General features: G+C 41.9%; 2 protein-coding genes across 3 annotated transcripts in view; one reads left to right on the top strand and one right to left on the bottom strand.

Moving 5' to 3' along the window:
- LOC120924677 overlaps positions 1-513 on the top strand; it is a 5,035-nt gene extending 4,522 nt beyond the window's left edge. The window contains exon 8 of the mRNA XM_040335676.1: positions 1-513. This exon is cut by the window's left edge and continues 752 nt beyond it. The gene's annotated coding sequence lies outside the window, so the exon portion shown is untranslated.
- Positions 514-1,539: 1,026 nt separating this feature from the next.
- Positions 1,540-4,218, bottom strand: LOC120924676 (putative nuclease HARBI1). Of its 2 annotated transcripts, XM_040335675.1 has the most exons (3): positions 3,138-4,218; positions 1,771-2,130; positions 1,540-1,602 (listed from the first exon to the last, which is right to left on the bottom strand). In XM_040335675.1, exons 1-3 carry the CDS (start codon positions 3,838-3,840, stop codon positions 1,598-1,600), a joined length of 1,068 nt encoding a protein of 355 aa, XP_040191609.1. In that variant the 5' UTR covers positions 3,841-4,218; the 3' UTR covers positions 1,540-1,597. The 2 variants fall into 2 exon arrangements, with proteins under 2 accessions (XP_040191609.1, XP_040191608.1); XM_040335674.1 differs by lacking the exon at positions 1,540-1,602 and having other exon boundaries at positions 1,721-2,130.
- Between the last annotated feature and the right edge of the window lie 10,435 nt (positions 4,219-14,653).

Below are 14,653 nucleotides of genomic sequence, written 5' to 3'. Positions count from 1 at the left end.
ACATGTATATTTTTTGTTCGAAAGCAGAACCATTTTTTTGTTGTAAGGCAAAAAAGTGGTAGGATTGTTGAAAAGTAGAAGTGAACTATCAATAATACTAGAGTTGAAGTTACAGAGTAGAGATATAATTCATCAGCACTACATAAAAGCATCAATCATATTCGTTCAATAGGAGAATACATCACATAACATCACGTCAACGCATTTGAAACAGACAGAGTTGTCCCTTTGTCACAGCAGAAAATCTGGAAAATGTGACAGGTTTTTCATGCTTTTCTTCCGTCAGGAAGGCACACTATTGGTTCTAAATTTTTTTTTTTATATATTTTATCCACGTGGATGTAAATTATTGATATTTTCACTCAAGTGCTTGGATTTGTATCTGTACTCTGTGACTAAACTGCGCCATCCATTGTTGTTGTCACAGCAAGGACCATGTTTCTCTGTGTGGTTTTCAAAAGTAATGTGTATTTTCTCCTATGAAGAATAAAGCAAAGTAGCTGATAATTGCAATCTTGATATCACCTGTGTTTCTGTAAAGTTTAAAACAAAATATACATATTTTAGTTGCTGACGTCGTCTTCTTCGCCAGTAGTTTAATTCATATTAAAAAAACAAACATCCAAATGGTTCCATACTCCATCTTGCCCAACCATATATTTTTGATGTTGTGTTGGCTGTAATTTGATTTTCTGTTACTTTTGAAACCACATGTTATTGGTATGGAATGTAGGTATCATTTCCTGACTAATGAGGTTAAAAATGTTTCTGCAAGTTGTAGACGACCGCTTTTCCATCTTTCAAATGCCCTGCCTGGAGTAGTTAACATTTTAACTAACGTGCATTGTTTCTCAGTAATGAAATGAGTGATGGTAACTGCGGTGTGGGGTGGAGAGGAGAAATTAAAATATATATAACATTTGGGGTAATGGTAGATGACTATAGGCAACCAAAGGTAGAGTTAAGTGACCAGTGATGAAGGTGATGATATACAAAACAATAAATCACACCAAAAATATAATATTATGATTCAATTATTGTGTTATTTATTGGTTTGCATATCAACGGCTTCTTTACAGGTCACTTACTCTCCTTACCTTAGGTTGGCTATAGCCATCTGCCATTACGCCAATTGGTGGTATTTATTTTAGTTTTATTTCATTTCTCCCCTCTCCCACACAGCGCAGTTAACAGCACTCATTTCATTCACCATCTTTCTGGCAAGGACAGGTTTCAGGCAACTGCAGCATTTCAAGTGTCTTTGGCACACAGTTCGGTCTTCTATTTTATTGCTTCTCACTAATGTCAAAAAAATGTTGGTACTTATTGGCAGATGAACAGAATTTTTGCGTGTATAACTTACACTTGTTGCAATAAAGAATTCAAACACACTTTTGTTTTGTAGAAGACTTTTAAGTGAAACTTTTATTTTATATGTTTGAAACTGTTAATGTTGAATGTTTTACAAGATAAAAAATAAATGCAAAAGAAGTAAAACAAAGTAAAAATACAAAAACAAAATAAAGATTCATTTTTTGGCAATTTTTGTACTCCTGTCTTAATTTTATGTTATTTCTTCAAAGTTTTTATAGTTGGGTTAACCTGAAATCATAAAAAAAACATCATTGGTTAAGATTTGACATTGATAAACAAGATCAGCCCAAATAATTCATTTTACAGCATGTCTGTCTCTTCAACTTAATAATGCAAGTGTGTGATCATTTCTGATGATGTTTGGAAAATTAAAAACATGTTACGGTGGTTTATTACCTGAAAAATAGTTTGTAATCAGTTTACTTCTTGCTGCGTTTCCCCTGTGATCATTTTCCACTGGAATTGTGGGCATGTCATCCTCCACTGTGGTGTCTAGTTCCTCTTGTAGTCCTCCATGCCTTGCAATGTTATGGAGAATGCTGCATGCTAGGAACATATCAGCTACCTTACTGGGGGAATACTGAAGGAATCCACCAGACAAGGACATGCAACGGAAACGGCTCTTTAGGACACCAAAGCATCTTTCGATAACCACTCGTGTTTTGGTATGAGCAACATTGTAAGCTGCTTCTGCAGGAGAGGATGGCCTGTTGATAGGTGTTAAGAGCCATGGTAGACAGGGGTAACCAGCATCTCCTATAAATTTTAAAACAATATAAGTTTATTTGTAAGTATAGAAGAAATCATGCTAAATCACATGATGTAGTGGCCAATTGTGTGGTCATTTTAGAAAATTTTCCAATGTTAGTCACATATGGATAACATACGTCTAATAAAGCACATTTTAAAATTATTTGGGGGGCAAGGTTCTGGACTTGTACTTTTGATTGAGCATTAATGGTACTTAACTCACAACACAACAGCATACCACAGTTGTGGGCCATGCTTACTGTAGTGCATGTGAATGTTATTAAAACAAAGCATGCTGGAGGAAAAGTCTGCCTGTCATAGATATTTCAATACTATAGTGCAGACCTCATATGGGACTATAACGGAGGACCAGAGGGACATGTCTCTTTCATGTACAATACATATGCACAATGGGGGGGGGGGGTTATTGTTGTGCTTGGTAGTGCTGCTTGATGTTATGCATATTGGGGGGTTAACGTATGGGATAGTGTTGAACTCCCAGATTTAAATATTAACTATACATTCAAGTAAATCAACTACTGACACAATTGTTGCATCTTATGCTGCAATCATTTACATATAGGTACTGTACTTAATTCTGGTGGGTGGCTTCTTTGGCACACCTTGGTCATGTGTGTTTTGATAAGTAGTTCCTAGCTCTCTCATGTGATGTCTTAATATGATAGTGTAATACATCACTTAAGCAAGCTTGAAGTAGTGACTACTTTTCAGTGCACACGGAACATGTGGAACAACAATACACCTCACATGAGAAAGGAAAGATTTGTGGACCTTGAACCAGGTGATAGCTAACTAAAAAGTACTTGAAAGTATTTTGGACATTTAAATTCTGAGTTTATTATTACATGTTTTTGAAATACTGATTAATGTAAAGCTGTTGAGCTGTCATGTTACTGATATAGCACTAATGTCAGTCTAGTATGGAATAAAAAAATAAAAACGCATTTATAACTGGAAAACACACCATAAAATAAACAGTGGAGCACACTTACCCAGCAGCCATCCATTATTTTCTAAGTCCTTGTCCAGAGTATCATATATTCCCGATTGGCGCAATATATGGGCATCATGACAGGATCCTGGAAAGCCGGTGACAACATCACGGATTATGAGGTTTGAATCACAGATCACCTGGATGTTGAGTGAATGGTAAGCCTTACGGTTTCGGTAGATGTGCTCCTGTTCTGATGGGGGACATAATGGCACATGGGTGCAGTCTATTGCCCCAATGACATTGGGCATTCCTGCTAGGTCAAAAAAAACACGTTTAATTTGATCCCGCTCTTCACGTGACTTGCCCATGTGTATGTATTTTGGAGCAAGTTGTCGCAGTGCTTGCAGGACCTCCACCAAGCAGCGGGAAAAACTGGGTTGTGAGATGCCAACAATCTCACCACTGACATGTTGGTATGAGGCCTTTCCTAAAAAATGAAGTACTGCCAAAAAACGCACAAGACCTGGTACTGCATTACTTCTCCGCGTGCGTGTTTCTAGGGCCAAGTGTATTTCATCATACAGGGAATGTATCATGGGAGAGGATAATCTGAATTTGGCTATCACCTGGGTTTCAGTAAATTGATCCAAAAAGGTACGTGAACGGAATACACGTTTCTCTATCTGAACGACATTCTGACGTGTCCTTCTTCGCCTCTGGATCAGTTTCAGTTCAAATAGAGCACATCCAAATGGTTCCATCTTGCACAAAACTCCTAACAAAATTGACTACAAGCCTGAACCGCCAAAAAATTCCTCTCAACAAATGAAATATCGCCTGGGAAATGTCATAACGCCACCCTCAGGGAGGTGCTTATTTAACGATTGCTTAGCGATCGTTAACTGTCTAAAAAACCTTTGTGAATTGCACTTCTGTACATATTTAACGATTTGAGTCGTTAAAACAACGATCAATACGTTCAATAACGACTCAAAACTAAAAATATCGGTTCCGTGTAGTGAAACGTTATTTGATGATTTTTACAAGCGTTAAGTCGTTTAGTGAATTGGACTTGCTTCAATAACGTGTGAAATCGTTTACATAACGACCGGTATCGGCAAAAAAAGCTTTGTGAATTGACCCCATTTAATTTGTTTATGTGAATAGCCCCTTTCACAGAACCTCATATATAGTTCCTTACCTTCAGTATTGTAACTGGATTTTTCGGAGCAGTTTCGCTTTATTCGCATGAATTCCCCAATAGGGATGCTGTTTTTTTGCCAGGGTGGATGATGGCTATCTGCCTGTAGCAAGGTGTTTGCTGCTGTTTCCTTGCGGAAGGTAGTGATTCTGCCTTCCTCGAGGCCAGGGGATCAAGGTCCTGTCGACAGTATAGGTTAAATGAATATTCCTCACGTTGCTGATAAGTTGGTCAATATGTGGAAGGAGTCGATGTCACCTGCCCACATGACAAAAATGTCGTCTATATACCTTAGCCACGTTTGCACGTGGTCATGATATTGTGGCAGGGTAAAGACATCTTCCTCCTCCCATAATCCCAAATGGAGACAGGCATAGGTGGGAGCCCAGGCCGCCCCCATAGAAGTTCCTTTAATCTGATGGAAATATTGTGAGGAAAATTGAAAAAAGTTGTTGGACAATGCAAAGTGGAGTAAATCCACAAGGAATTTGTTTTGGTGTGCCATTTGGGGATAATGTTGTTCAAGGAAAGTCTTAACAGCCTTGATGCCACAGGTATGTGGAATAGATGTGTAGAGTGACTCTACATCAATACCTATTAACCATACGTCACCTTCTACTGTTAGTAGGTCTAGTTTAGATAGGGCATGTCTAGTATCTTGTACGTAAGACTTTAATTGATATACCATGTCCTTTAAAAGGAGATCAAGATAACTCTCTCCTCTGTCCAAGGGTCCATTTATAGCGGACACACGCGGCTCTTCCCGTTCTTCAGCTCCGATCGCGGGACTCCAGCAGCGAAAGGGTCCACGAGTCCTGCGGTCCCGGTCACGAAGCTTCGGACCGGGGCGTGCGGCCGCGACCCACGACTGGGTACTAGTACAGGACGTACCTGTACGTGGATGTGCCCGGCCGTGCCATTCTGCCAAAATATATGTGCAGGAGGCGGTCCTTAAGTGGTTAAAGTGTTGTGTGTGTGATTTCTTCATTTGAATGTATGATGTTGGATTTGAAGGGAATACTGATGATGTACTTCTTAATGTTCAGTTTTCTGACGTATTTCTAAATCCCAATCCCAAATTTATCCAAGTTTTTTGGGGGTGCATTTGAGGCCCTTATCTAGGACCCCCAATTTCTTCATGAGTTAAAGGCTGCCCACTCAGATTGAAGATCCCTTCACCTTTCAATCTTTTTTTCTTCTTATGTTTTCTCTTGCCTCCTCTGCATCCTCTCTTCTTTCAGGGGTTCTTTCTGGGGTTCTCCCGGTGTTCCTTGATTCTTCCATGTTCTTCGGGGGATGGTCCTCCTTATAATTAATGTCAGGGCTGTAGTCCTTGTGAATAGAAAGAGACCATTCTTTCCAGAAAAACTTCCACATCCTGATATTGGAGTAAGGGAGGGTAACAAGCTCAGGGACTTTAAACGGTGTCAATAAAAGAGAAAATGTAAGGGAGGAGGCGTGCAGACGCGCATTGGGGAAGCCGCCGCCCGTCCCTAGGGGCGTGCCCAGTGGTATAGCACGCCCATCAGCACACCTATGGCGTGGGAAGTGACGCCGATGGTGTGGGCGCCATCTTGGAAGCTGGAAGGATAGCCAGCACAAAACGCTAACGTCCTCAGCTGTACGCCTGACCGGTATCTTGGTGGTGGGAAGAAAAACAGGCAAAAGGAGAGGCAGTGATGACAGTGAGACAAACTGAGGGGGATCACTCAGAGAGAAAGTTATGACCAATAGTCCCTAATACCGGGTGCGCCCCTAGTGCCCATGTAGCCAATCGCACAGTGGGAAAGATCAAGGAGGCAGCCTTTTGAACAAGAGGCAAAACAAGTTCATATATTTAAATGGGTAGAAAAAATCGGAAATATGTTGTGCAAATTATGGACAACTTTATACATTTAATGTCCAAAAATGGAAAACGCAGAAGGTTATAATGTTAAAATTCAAATATTGGCCACTGCATGCATTTGGACTGGGTGTCCACAGGCTTAGTCGGGATGTCCAGCAAACAATCTACATTGAGACAAGGCAACTGACTGGTTACATGAATACACATTATAGACAAACATTACATATATGCAAAAATCCGCAAAAATGAAAATAAAAACCTGATACAGAAAGAAATGAGATGAGCAAGAATAATTAGAGAAACGGTTTGAAGCTGAATCCATCATTCAAACCTGGCATTTTGAGAGCTGATAAGTGATGAATCCATTTGGCTTCCTTCTGCAGGAGCTGTTTGTCATTATCCCCCCCCCCCAACGGTCTCCTGGGGGAATATGTTCCAAGGCAAAGAAGTGCATTTCAGAACTGTCAAAGTGGTGAAATAGGCCCATATGCCGACTGATTGGGGTCTCCATTTTTTTCTTTACAATAAGGGATACATGGTCCCGAATGCGATGAAAAAATGGTCTTTTGGTTTTGCCTATATAAAAGGCATTACATGTGCATGTCATAATATATACAATGCCTATCAATTGACAGCTGAAAAATTAGGTTTAAATAAACAGCCATTTGGGAGTGAAATGGTTGATGCTGAATGGATGTATCTGCAGTAAGGACATTTATGGCAAGGTTTTGTACCCATCAGACCCCGCGGAGTGTCTCTCCGGGGGGAATGGTGGCTATGAACCAGCCGATCACGCAACAAGCTTGATCGTCTGAATGTGATCTGGGGATGGCTGGTAAGGTGTTTGGATACCACCTCGTCACCCATCAGAAGAGACCAGTGTTTCACTAGGATGCCTCGTATCTGTTGGTGGTGACCTGAAAACTGTGTTATTAGTCTGGTGCCAGGGTTCGATTTTCCACATCCTGGTCAACAGAGGCTGAGGTCATGGCTAAAATCTCATTAGTAAAATAAAGGAGAAACAATGTGCTAGATTCGATAAATAAATAAAAAATAAAAATAAATAGGATGGACCAATTCAAAAGCTGCAATCAATTGTGGGATATAACGCAAAACAGGATCGGAAAGAAAAAATTGTGCTGATTAGTCCATAGATTATTGCAGGGCAGGAAAAGTGTTCCAAATGTTTGCACAGGAGATTACATTCATTAATGGACACCCCAGTGATTGATCCACATACATACAGAAAAAGGAGTCGCGCTAAATGATTGAAAATTGCATATAAAAAATACCCAGTGAGTGGTTATGTGCAAATCTAAAAAACATGAACCAAAATAATCATAACAGATAAAGTCTATAGATGTGGTCCACACAATAATTGGTGAAAAAGAGGGAAATGTACTCAAACAAAATGCTGAATGAGTATAAAAACACAGTCCCAAGTATGATAATAGAGAAAAGTCCCAAAGTGTTGAATATATCCACAGCGTTGTGATAACTGACAGATCAGGAGACCTCCACCAACGGGTAACACTGACTCTTACCACAGAGCAAATAAAAAACAGCAATAACGATATCCACTCTCCACTGGGAAAACAGACTCACTCATCCATCCACTTATGGTTCTCTCAATGGGCAGCCCAAATAGTTACTCCAACGTATGTAAAGAGAGATCAAAGGGGACTCCTAGCGTAATACTGCATCACAATTTTATTTAAAAAACGATATATTGCACTTACATTAGTCCAATGGCAATAAGCATATAAAAACACAGCCGGCCGGTCTGTGTATGAAGCGTGTGCCCAGGATATCCGGGGTCCTCACGTGTGCAACGCGGTGACGTCAAAGCGCCGCCTCCCAACGTTTTGTCTAAACACAGACGTGGTCACGGGATTGATCCACATACGTGTGCACCACCACCTCACAAACACATGCTTACCATAAAGTAAGCCACTTAGACATATGGCTATAACCCAGCCTAGGCTTTTAGCACCAAGTACTGTAGCAATGCATGTGTGCTGACACAGACTCACAAGCGAATAACCAAAGCTGCCGTGACCTCCGAAAGCAATGTTCAACAAACGGCCTAAAAATAAATAAGATGGACCATAGCATGATCTATATCATAGTTTAATGTAAAACAAATAAAAGTAGCACTTGCAGACGTAGAAGTAAAAAAAAAATCCATATACAAGGAAGCCAGCTTCAAAATCCTGTCCTCAATGAGATGGCGTGGTGACGTCAGCACGTTACCTCCTCAAACACATTTTGTAAATCGTATGCCTGGATCGTTGGAGGGATTTCTCAGCTGACTCGGATAATAATAAATTCAGCTCCACTTTAGCCTTATCTCAGGCTTGCCCGTGGGCAGGTGTACGATTTATCCTACAGGAAAGTCTCCTACACCTGCAGCTAGATGCCAGATAACGAGAGGCGACTGCCACTGGGTAGCACACGTAGGTGCAAGCCAATCAGGGGAATCAAACTGGGATTTCCAAAACTACTGAAGCAGGGCTAGACTTAGGGTGCCAAGTTAAGACATGGGTCTGTTATTGAGGAAGCATGTAAAGCACAGGATAAGTAGCAAATCGCCGGTATGGCCACCCTTGGATTGTCTGAAGATTAGTCATTGGTAAAATTTCAGCAACACTGGCCTTCCACTTGGGGGTTGGCGCAGGGGCACATTAAAGAGAGACTGAAAGTCGACTATTCGATTTTTTTTATATTTCATTTTATTTGGACCGGCTTGAGTACCACTTTATAATGGGCCCCAATTCAGACAGCGGTGGGTACAACATGTATTGTCATTTCTCTCTGGAACACTGGAAAGCTTTTCCCAACAAGCCAGAGGGCGGAGGGCGGGTATTGTCTGTGTCCCTCTGACATATTGGGGAAAAAAAAAAAAATTCCCAACAAATTAGAAGGAGTCAGGCAAGATATTTTTCCAGAATTTGCTGGTGACAGACTAACCGTCAAATAATTGGCCTTCTGCAACAGTAAAGATGAGCACACAGAGTTGCCCCCTGGGACTTTGAATTGTGCCACAAATTTACTGTATCAAACCAATACAAAAAAAAAATACCATATTTATTGTCATAAAAAACATGCAACTTTATTTTAAGAGAGACATTTCAAGGGAATAAACAAAAAAATGAAAAATGTACCATACTTACCGTAATTTTCTTTTCCTGGTGCCTATCCATGGCAGCATACCTGTGACAAGCTTCACCTTGGCTCCTCCCTCAGGACTAGTGATTATTATAAAAGAGTTGGTTAGCACAGCCCCCACATTCTTCGTAATTTAGAATATCGAGGGTGGGATTGTATGCTGCCATGGATAGGCACCAGGAAAAGAAAATTAAGATAAAGATAAAAGGTCTGCGGTCATCGGTGATACACCTCCATCCCTATATGCATATGCAGAAAAAGAGTCGCCTTTGGAACTTTAAATGTGGTGGTCACAGTTTGCCACTGAGTAACAAAAATAGTAACAGTATACATTTTTTTAATTAAAATAAATGTACATGCATGAATAATACAGCATGGTAGCTCAGCCAATGGATTTGCACATAATAAAAGGTAATTGAAATTGATACAAACGTTATACAATGCAGTATATACAAATGCACGCATCAGAGAACCCGACACACGTTTCGCAAGATCATTGCTCCCTCATCAGGGGTGGATGCAGATGGAATGTATCTAAAATAGATAAAGAGATATGTCACAGTGGTAAATGCAAGATCAATGGCAGAATGGGCCAGAAAAAACTGGCCAGGAAAATTAAAATTACGATAAGTATGGTACAATTTTCTGTTTTCCTGGTGCCTCCATGGCAGCATACCTGTGACAAATAACCAGCTGAGACGGGTGGGATGATGCCTAGAAGTTTATTTTAAAGAAATTATTATTATTTTCAAGAATTAGAGGAAACAACGGCTGATTTGATCGCCTGTCTGCCAAACTCTACCGATGAGAGAGCTCCTGGGTCTACCTGGTAATGCTTCGGAAACGTATGTTGGGACGACCAAGTCGCTGCACTACAAATAGTTTCAATTGACACATTTGCTCTTGCCGCCCAAGAGGCAGAATCTGCCCTAGTGGAGTGCGCCTTGACCATCAAAGGGGGGGTCCAGACCTCTTGCCCTGTACACATTGTGGATGAGTTTAACGATCCATGAGGCAATTGCCTCCTTGCCTTTTGTTTTTCCAGGGAATTATGAACAACCTGGTAGAGTCCCTGAAGGACGCTGTGGCCTGGAGGTGGCAGCATCTCGGGGTGGAGGCAATGTCCAGTTCGTGAAGAGAACCTGAGTCCTGTTCTAAAAACGTTGGAAGTGCCCAGTGTTCCAACATGCTCAAGGATGATGTGACCTTGGGGATAAATCCTTGCACTGTTCTGAGTTCTACTCTCTCAGGGTAGAATATGATATCATTATCATCTGCTTCTAAAGCTTGGAGCTCTGAAACATGTCTGCCGGAGGTTACGGCTATCAAGAAGGTTGGATTCATCATGTACATCAGCAGAATGGCACAGCTGGGCAAAGTAATGTGCGTATGTATACGTCACTGCCGCGAGCTCCGTGACCGTGCCCCCAGGACCCGTGGACTCTACGTCCACCGTTGTCCCACGATCGTGTCACAGAGGTGCAGAACAGGGAGATGTCAGTGTAAACACAACGGGCCAGATCCACGTACCCTGGTGCATATTTCCGTCTGGTGTAGCGTATCTCTGATACGCTACGCCGTAACTTACAGCTTTTTTTTTGTATCCTCAAAGAATTTGTGCCGTAAGGTACGGCTCCATAGAGAGCCTGTCACATTTTCCTGTTATGCGAATTGAATGCGGGGAAACCAGTATTCAATTTGCATAGGTGTAAAACCGGCCTCAGACAATTGTTGTCCAACTTTCGGCCAACAAATGTTGGATGGCAGGCTAGTAAATTTTCGGTGGACAATGATGTGTACTTTCGACTTTTGTGTGACAGACTTGTGTACAGATGATACAAAAATCAGACAGCAAACACTCATGCTCGGAATCAGTGCCCACAAAATTAGCAGAAGGGGCCCAAAGGGTGGCGCTCAAGAGCTGACATTCCTCATAGTACGTCACTTTGTTCATGTTTATTGGCCGACAATTGTGTGTCGTTAGTATGCAAGACAAGTTCTGTCATGTACCTGATGGGAGACTGAGATGATGAGGTCGGCCTCTCTTGTATCTCCCGCCCCGGCACCACTGGAGATGAAACAGAGGACACCAAGGGTCAGAAGGAACACGAGTGCCTGCAGGTGAAGAGTCCGACAGCCGAAGCGACACTTGGACATCAGATGAGATGCAGTTTCCGGAAGGCTTGCAGCAGGGAAGTCGCAGACACTCAGGGGTTGCCAGGATGCAACACAGGAACCAGATGCGGGTCAACAGATAGGCGGGCAGAGAGGTACCAAAACAGCAGGCAGGAGCAGCGTCAAGTGGATAGCCAGGATCATAAACCGATAGTCAGAATACAAGGAGAGTCCAGGAACAGGGTCAGGGCCAGCCGGGTTCAGCAACAGAAGATCAACAAGAAGATAGCAGGATTCAGAGTTTCAGGGTACTAGCTGAAGACCAGTCAGCAAGGGTCTGGGGTCAAGTACTTCCTTAAATAGGCCGTACGGCGCCAATTGGGCTAGGGGCGTGTACCTGCGCGCGCACGTGCACGCATTGGCGCACCCGTGCATGCGCATGCGTATTGGTGCGCCTAAGTATCCCAGGACGCCCGTGTGCACGCGCATGTGCCAGAGAGCGCCTAGGACGAAAGGTGACAGTTCTCTTACAAGTTCCTGGCACACGCCCTTTGGCCAAAAATTGTATCGTGTGTATGAGGCTTTAGATCTTGAATGGCACACTCTCTCTTATCTCAGGTTAGAGGTAGAAATTCTTTTGAATGTCACACTTATGTCTAATTTAAATTCTTGGATCTTTAGATTCTTATGACCATAACTATAATCAAAAAGTTCCTAACTGGAGATATTAGTGATTGGTTGGTTTGACATTTTCATTCATGGGGCTTGGACAGGTTCCTTCCAACTGATGAACATTACATTGTTTTGGATGAAATCTTCAGAATGATTGTCTGGGATGTCTGAATATCACAATTGAGTCTTCTCTTCTGCAAAGGTTGCTTTTATTGTCTTTTAGCGGGGTCTTGCTTCATGCCGATGATACGATCCCTAATCATGTGGCATCTTCTTGATGAAGATTCATGTATGAGGAATGGAATTGTTGGTAAATATAAAAAAAAATTGTGTGACATCCAGCGCGAGGGAAACCATCACAGAAGACTCATAGTTACATAGTTAGTCAGGTTGAAAAAGACACAAGTCCATCCAGTTCAACCACAAAAAATTAAAAAAACAAAATAAAAAACACAGTACAATCCCATACACCCAACTTCATACCCACAGTTGATCCAGAGGAAGGCAAAAAACCCCAGCAGAGCATGATCCAATTTGCTACAGCAGGGGAAAAAAATTCCTTCCTGATCCCCCGAGAGGCAATCGGATTTACCCCGGATCAACTTTACCTACAAATCTTAGTACTCAGTTATATTCTGTACATTTAGGAAAGTATCCAGACCTTTCTTAATCTGACCAGAACCACCTCTGGAGGGAGTCTGTTCCACATTTTCACAGCTCTTACTGTGAAAAAACCTTTCCGTATTTGGAGGTGAAATCTCTTTTCCTCTAGACGTAAAGAGTGCCCCCTTGTCCTAGGTGTTGACCGTAAAGTGAATAGCTCAACACCAAGTCCACTGTATGGACCTCTTATATATTTGTACATGTTGATCATATCCCCCCTTATTCTCCTCTTCTCAGGAGTGAATAAATTCAGTTCCTCTAATCTTTCCTCATAACTGAGCTCCTCCATGCCTCTTATCAGTTTGGTTGCCCTTCTCTGGGACTCCCGGGACTGTAGGCCACACCCGCCCCCCACCTATTCCCCAGATACAACCACAAATACCAACACCACACCATGTTTTGGCATACATGGCCACAGGACCAATAGGTTAACAATGCTTATATCCAACTGTTGTAATATTAATATATATGTGTAGGTATGTATGACGCAATATATTGTATTGCATTACCATATTGACCAGGAATTCAGTTGAACTGTCCAAACCAGCTGAATTCTAACATATCAAAGGGACAGAAGACCCTTAGATGTGTTAATCTTATGCAAGACTACCTAGGTGTGTGTGAGGTATGGCCGTTAACCTCAAAGGTTATATTGTTTACATACATTAGGAAGTATTTATTGATGGTAATTAGACTTGAGGGGGTATTCATTCATGAGAAACATTTGGTTGGGGTCATTATCTGTCACTCTCTGAAAGACAGGATGTAGATCAAAGACGGCCAGTCAAATTGCTCAGCTATTCAGTGGATAGGGAAGATAATTCTGGAGATCACTCTTGCCGCTTTGTATGAATATGGCACAGGTCTAGAAGTGATCAGAATATTCTCTGTGTATTATCTGGGTATGGCACAGGTCTAGGGCTGATCTAGTCAGATGAGACTTTGAATTACTCTGTTGGATTTGTATCATCTGTGGAATTTGGACTTTATTCTGTATTGGAAGTCAAATAAATGCAGTCTCTGGAGAGCCTGGTGTATTGCTGCGGAAGAACATAGGGCCAGATCCACGTACAGCGGGCGCAACTTAATTTTTGGGATTTAAGTTACACCGCCGCAAAATCTCTACCTAAGTGCCCGATCCACAAAGCACTTACCTAGAAATTTTCGGCTGTGTAACTTAAATCTGTCCGGCGCAAGGCGTGCCCAATCTAATGGGGCGAGTCCCATTTAAATTAGGCACGCTCCCACGCCGGACATACTGCGCATGCTCCCGACGCGATTTTCCCGACGTGCTTTGTGCGAAGTTACGTTATGCCGAGTTTTGTGAATCGCGCCGGGTAAAAAAAGTTGCGTCGGGAAAAAAAAAATGCGGCGGGAATTTTTTTTTTTTTTTTTTAAAAAGTTGACAGCGTCGCGGGAAAGAAGGGTCTACTTTTACATGGTGTACTAACTTTACACTTTGTAAAAGCAGCCCTAATTTTGCGACGGCAAACTAATACTTACGGAGAAAAAACGAAGCGTAAAAGCTTTGTGGATCTCCGTAAGTGCTAATTTGCATACCCGACGCTGGATTTCGACGAGAAATGCCCCCAGCGGCGGATGCGGTGCTGCATCCTAGGATCCGACAGTGTGATGCCCCGTACACACCATCACTTTATGTGATGAAAAAAAAACGACGTTTTTAAAAACGTCACTTTAATTGACCGTGTGTGGGGGAAAACTTTGTTTTATGTCTTGTAAAAAACGACCAAAAAAAATTGAAGCATGCTTCAATTTTATGTGTCGTTTTTCAAAACGTCGTTTTTTACTTCACAGAAATTGACCGTGTGTAGCAAAAAACGTCGTTTTAAAAGACGTTTTTACACCCGCGCATGCCCAGAAGCGAGCTTCAATGGAAAAAGTGGTGAGA

The sequence above is a fragment of the Rana temporaria genome, chromosome 1 (assembly GCF_905171775.1).
Source record: "Rana temporaria chromosome 1, aRanTem1.1, whole genome shotgun sequence".
Lineage (NCBI taxonomy): Eukaryota > Metazoa > Chordata > Amphibia > Anura > Ranidae > Rana > Rana temporaria.
Note: the sequence above shows the minus strand (reverse complement) of the source record. Positions and strands in the feature narration are given on the sequence as shown.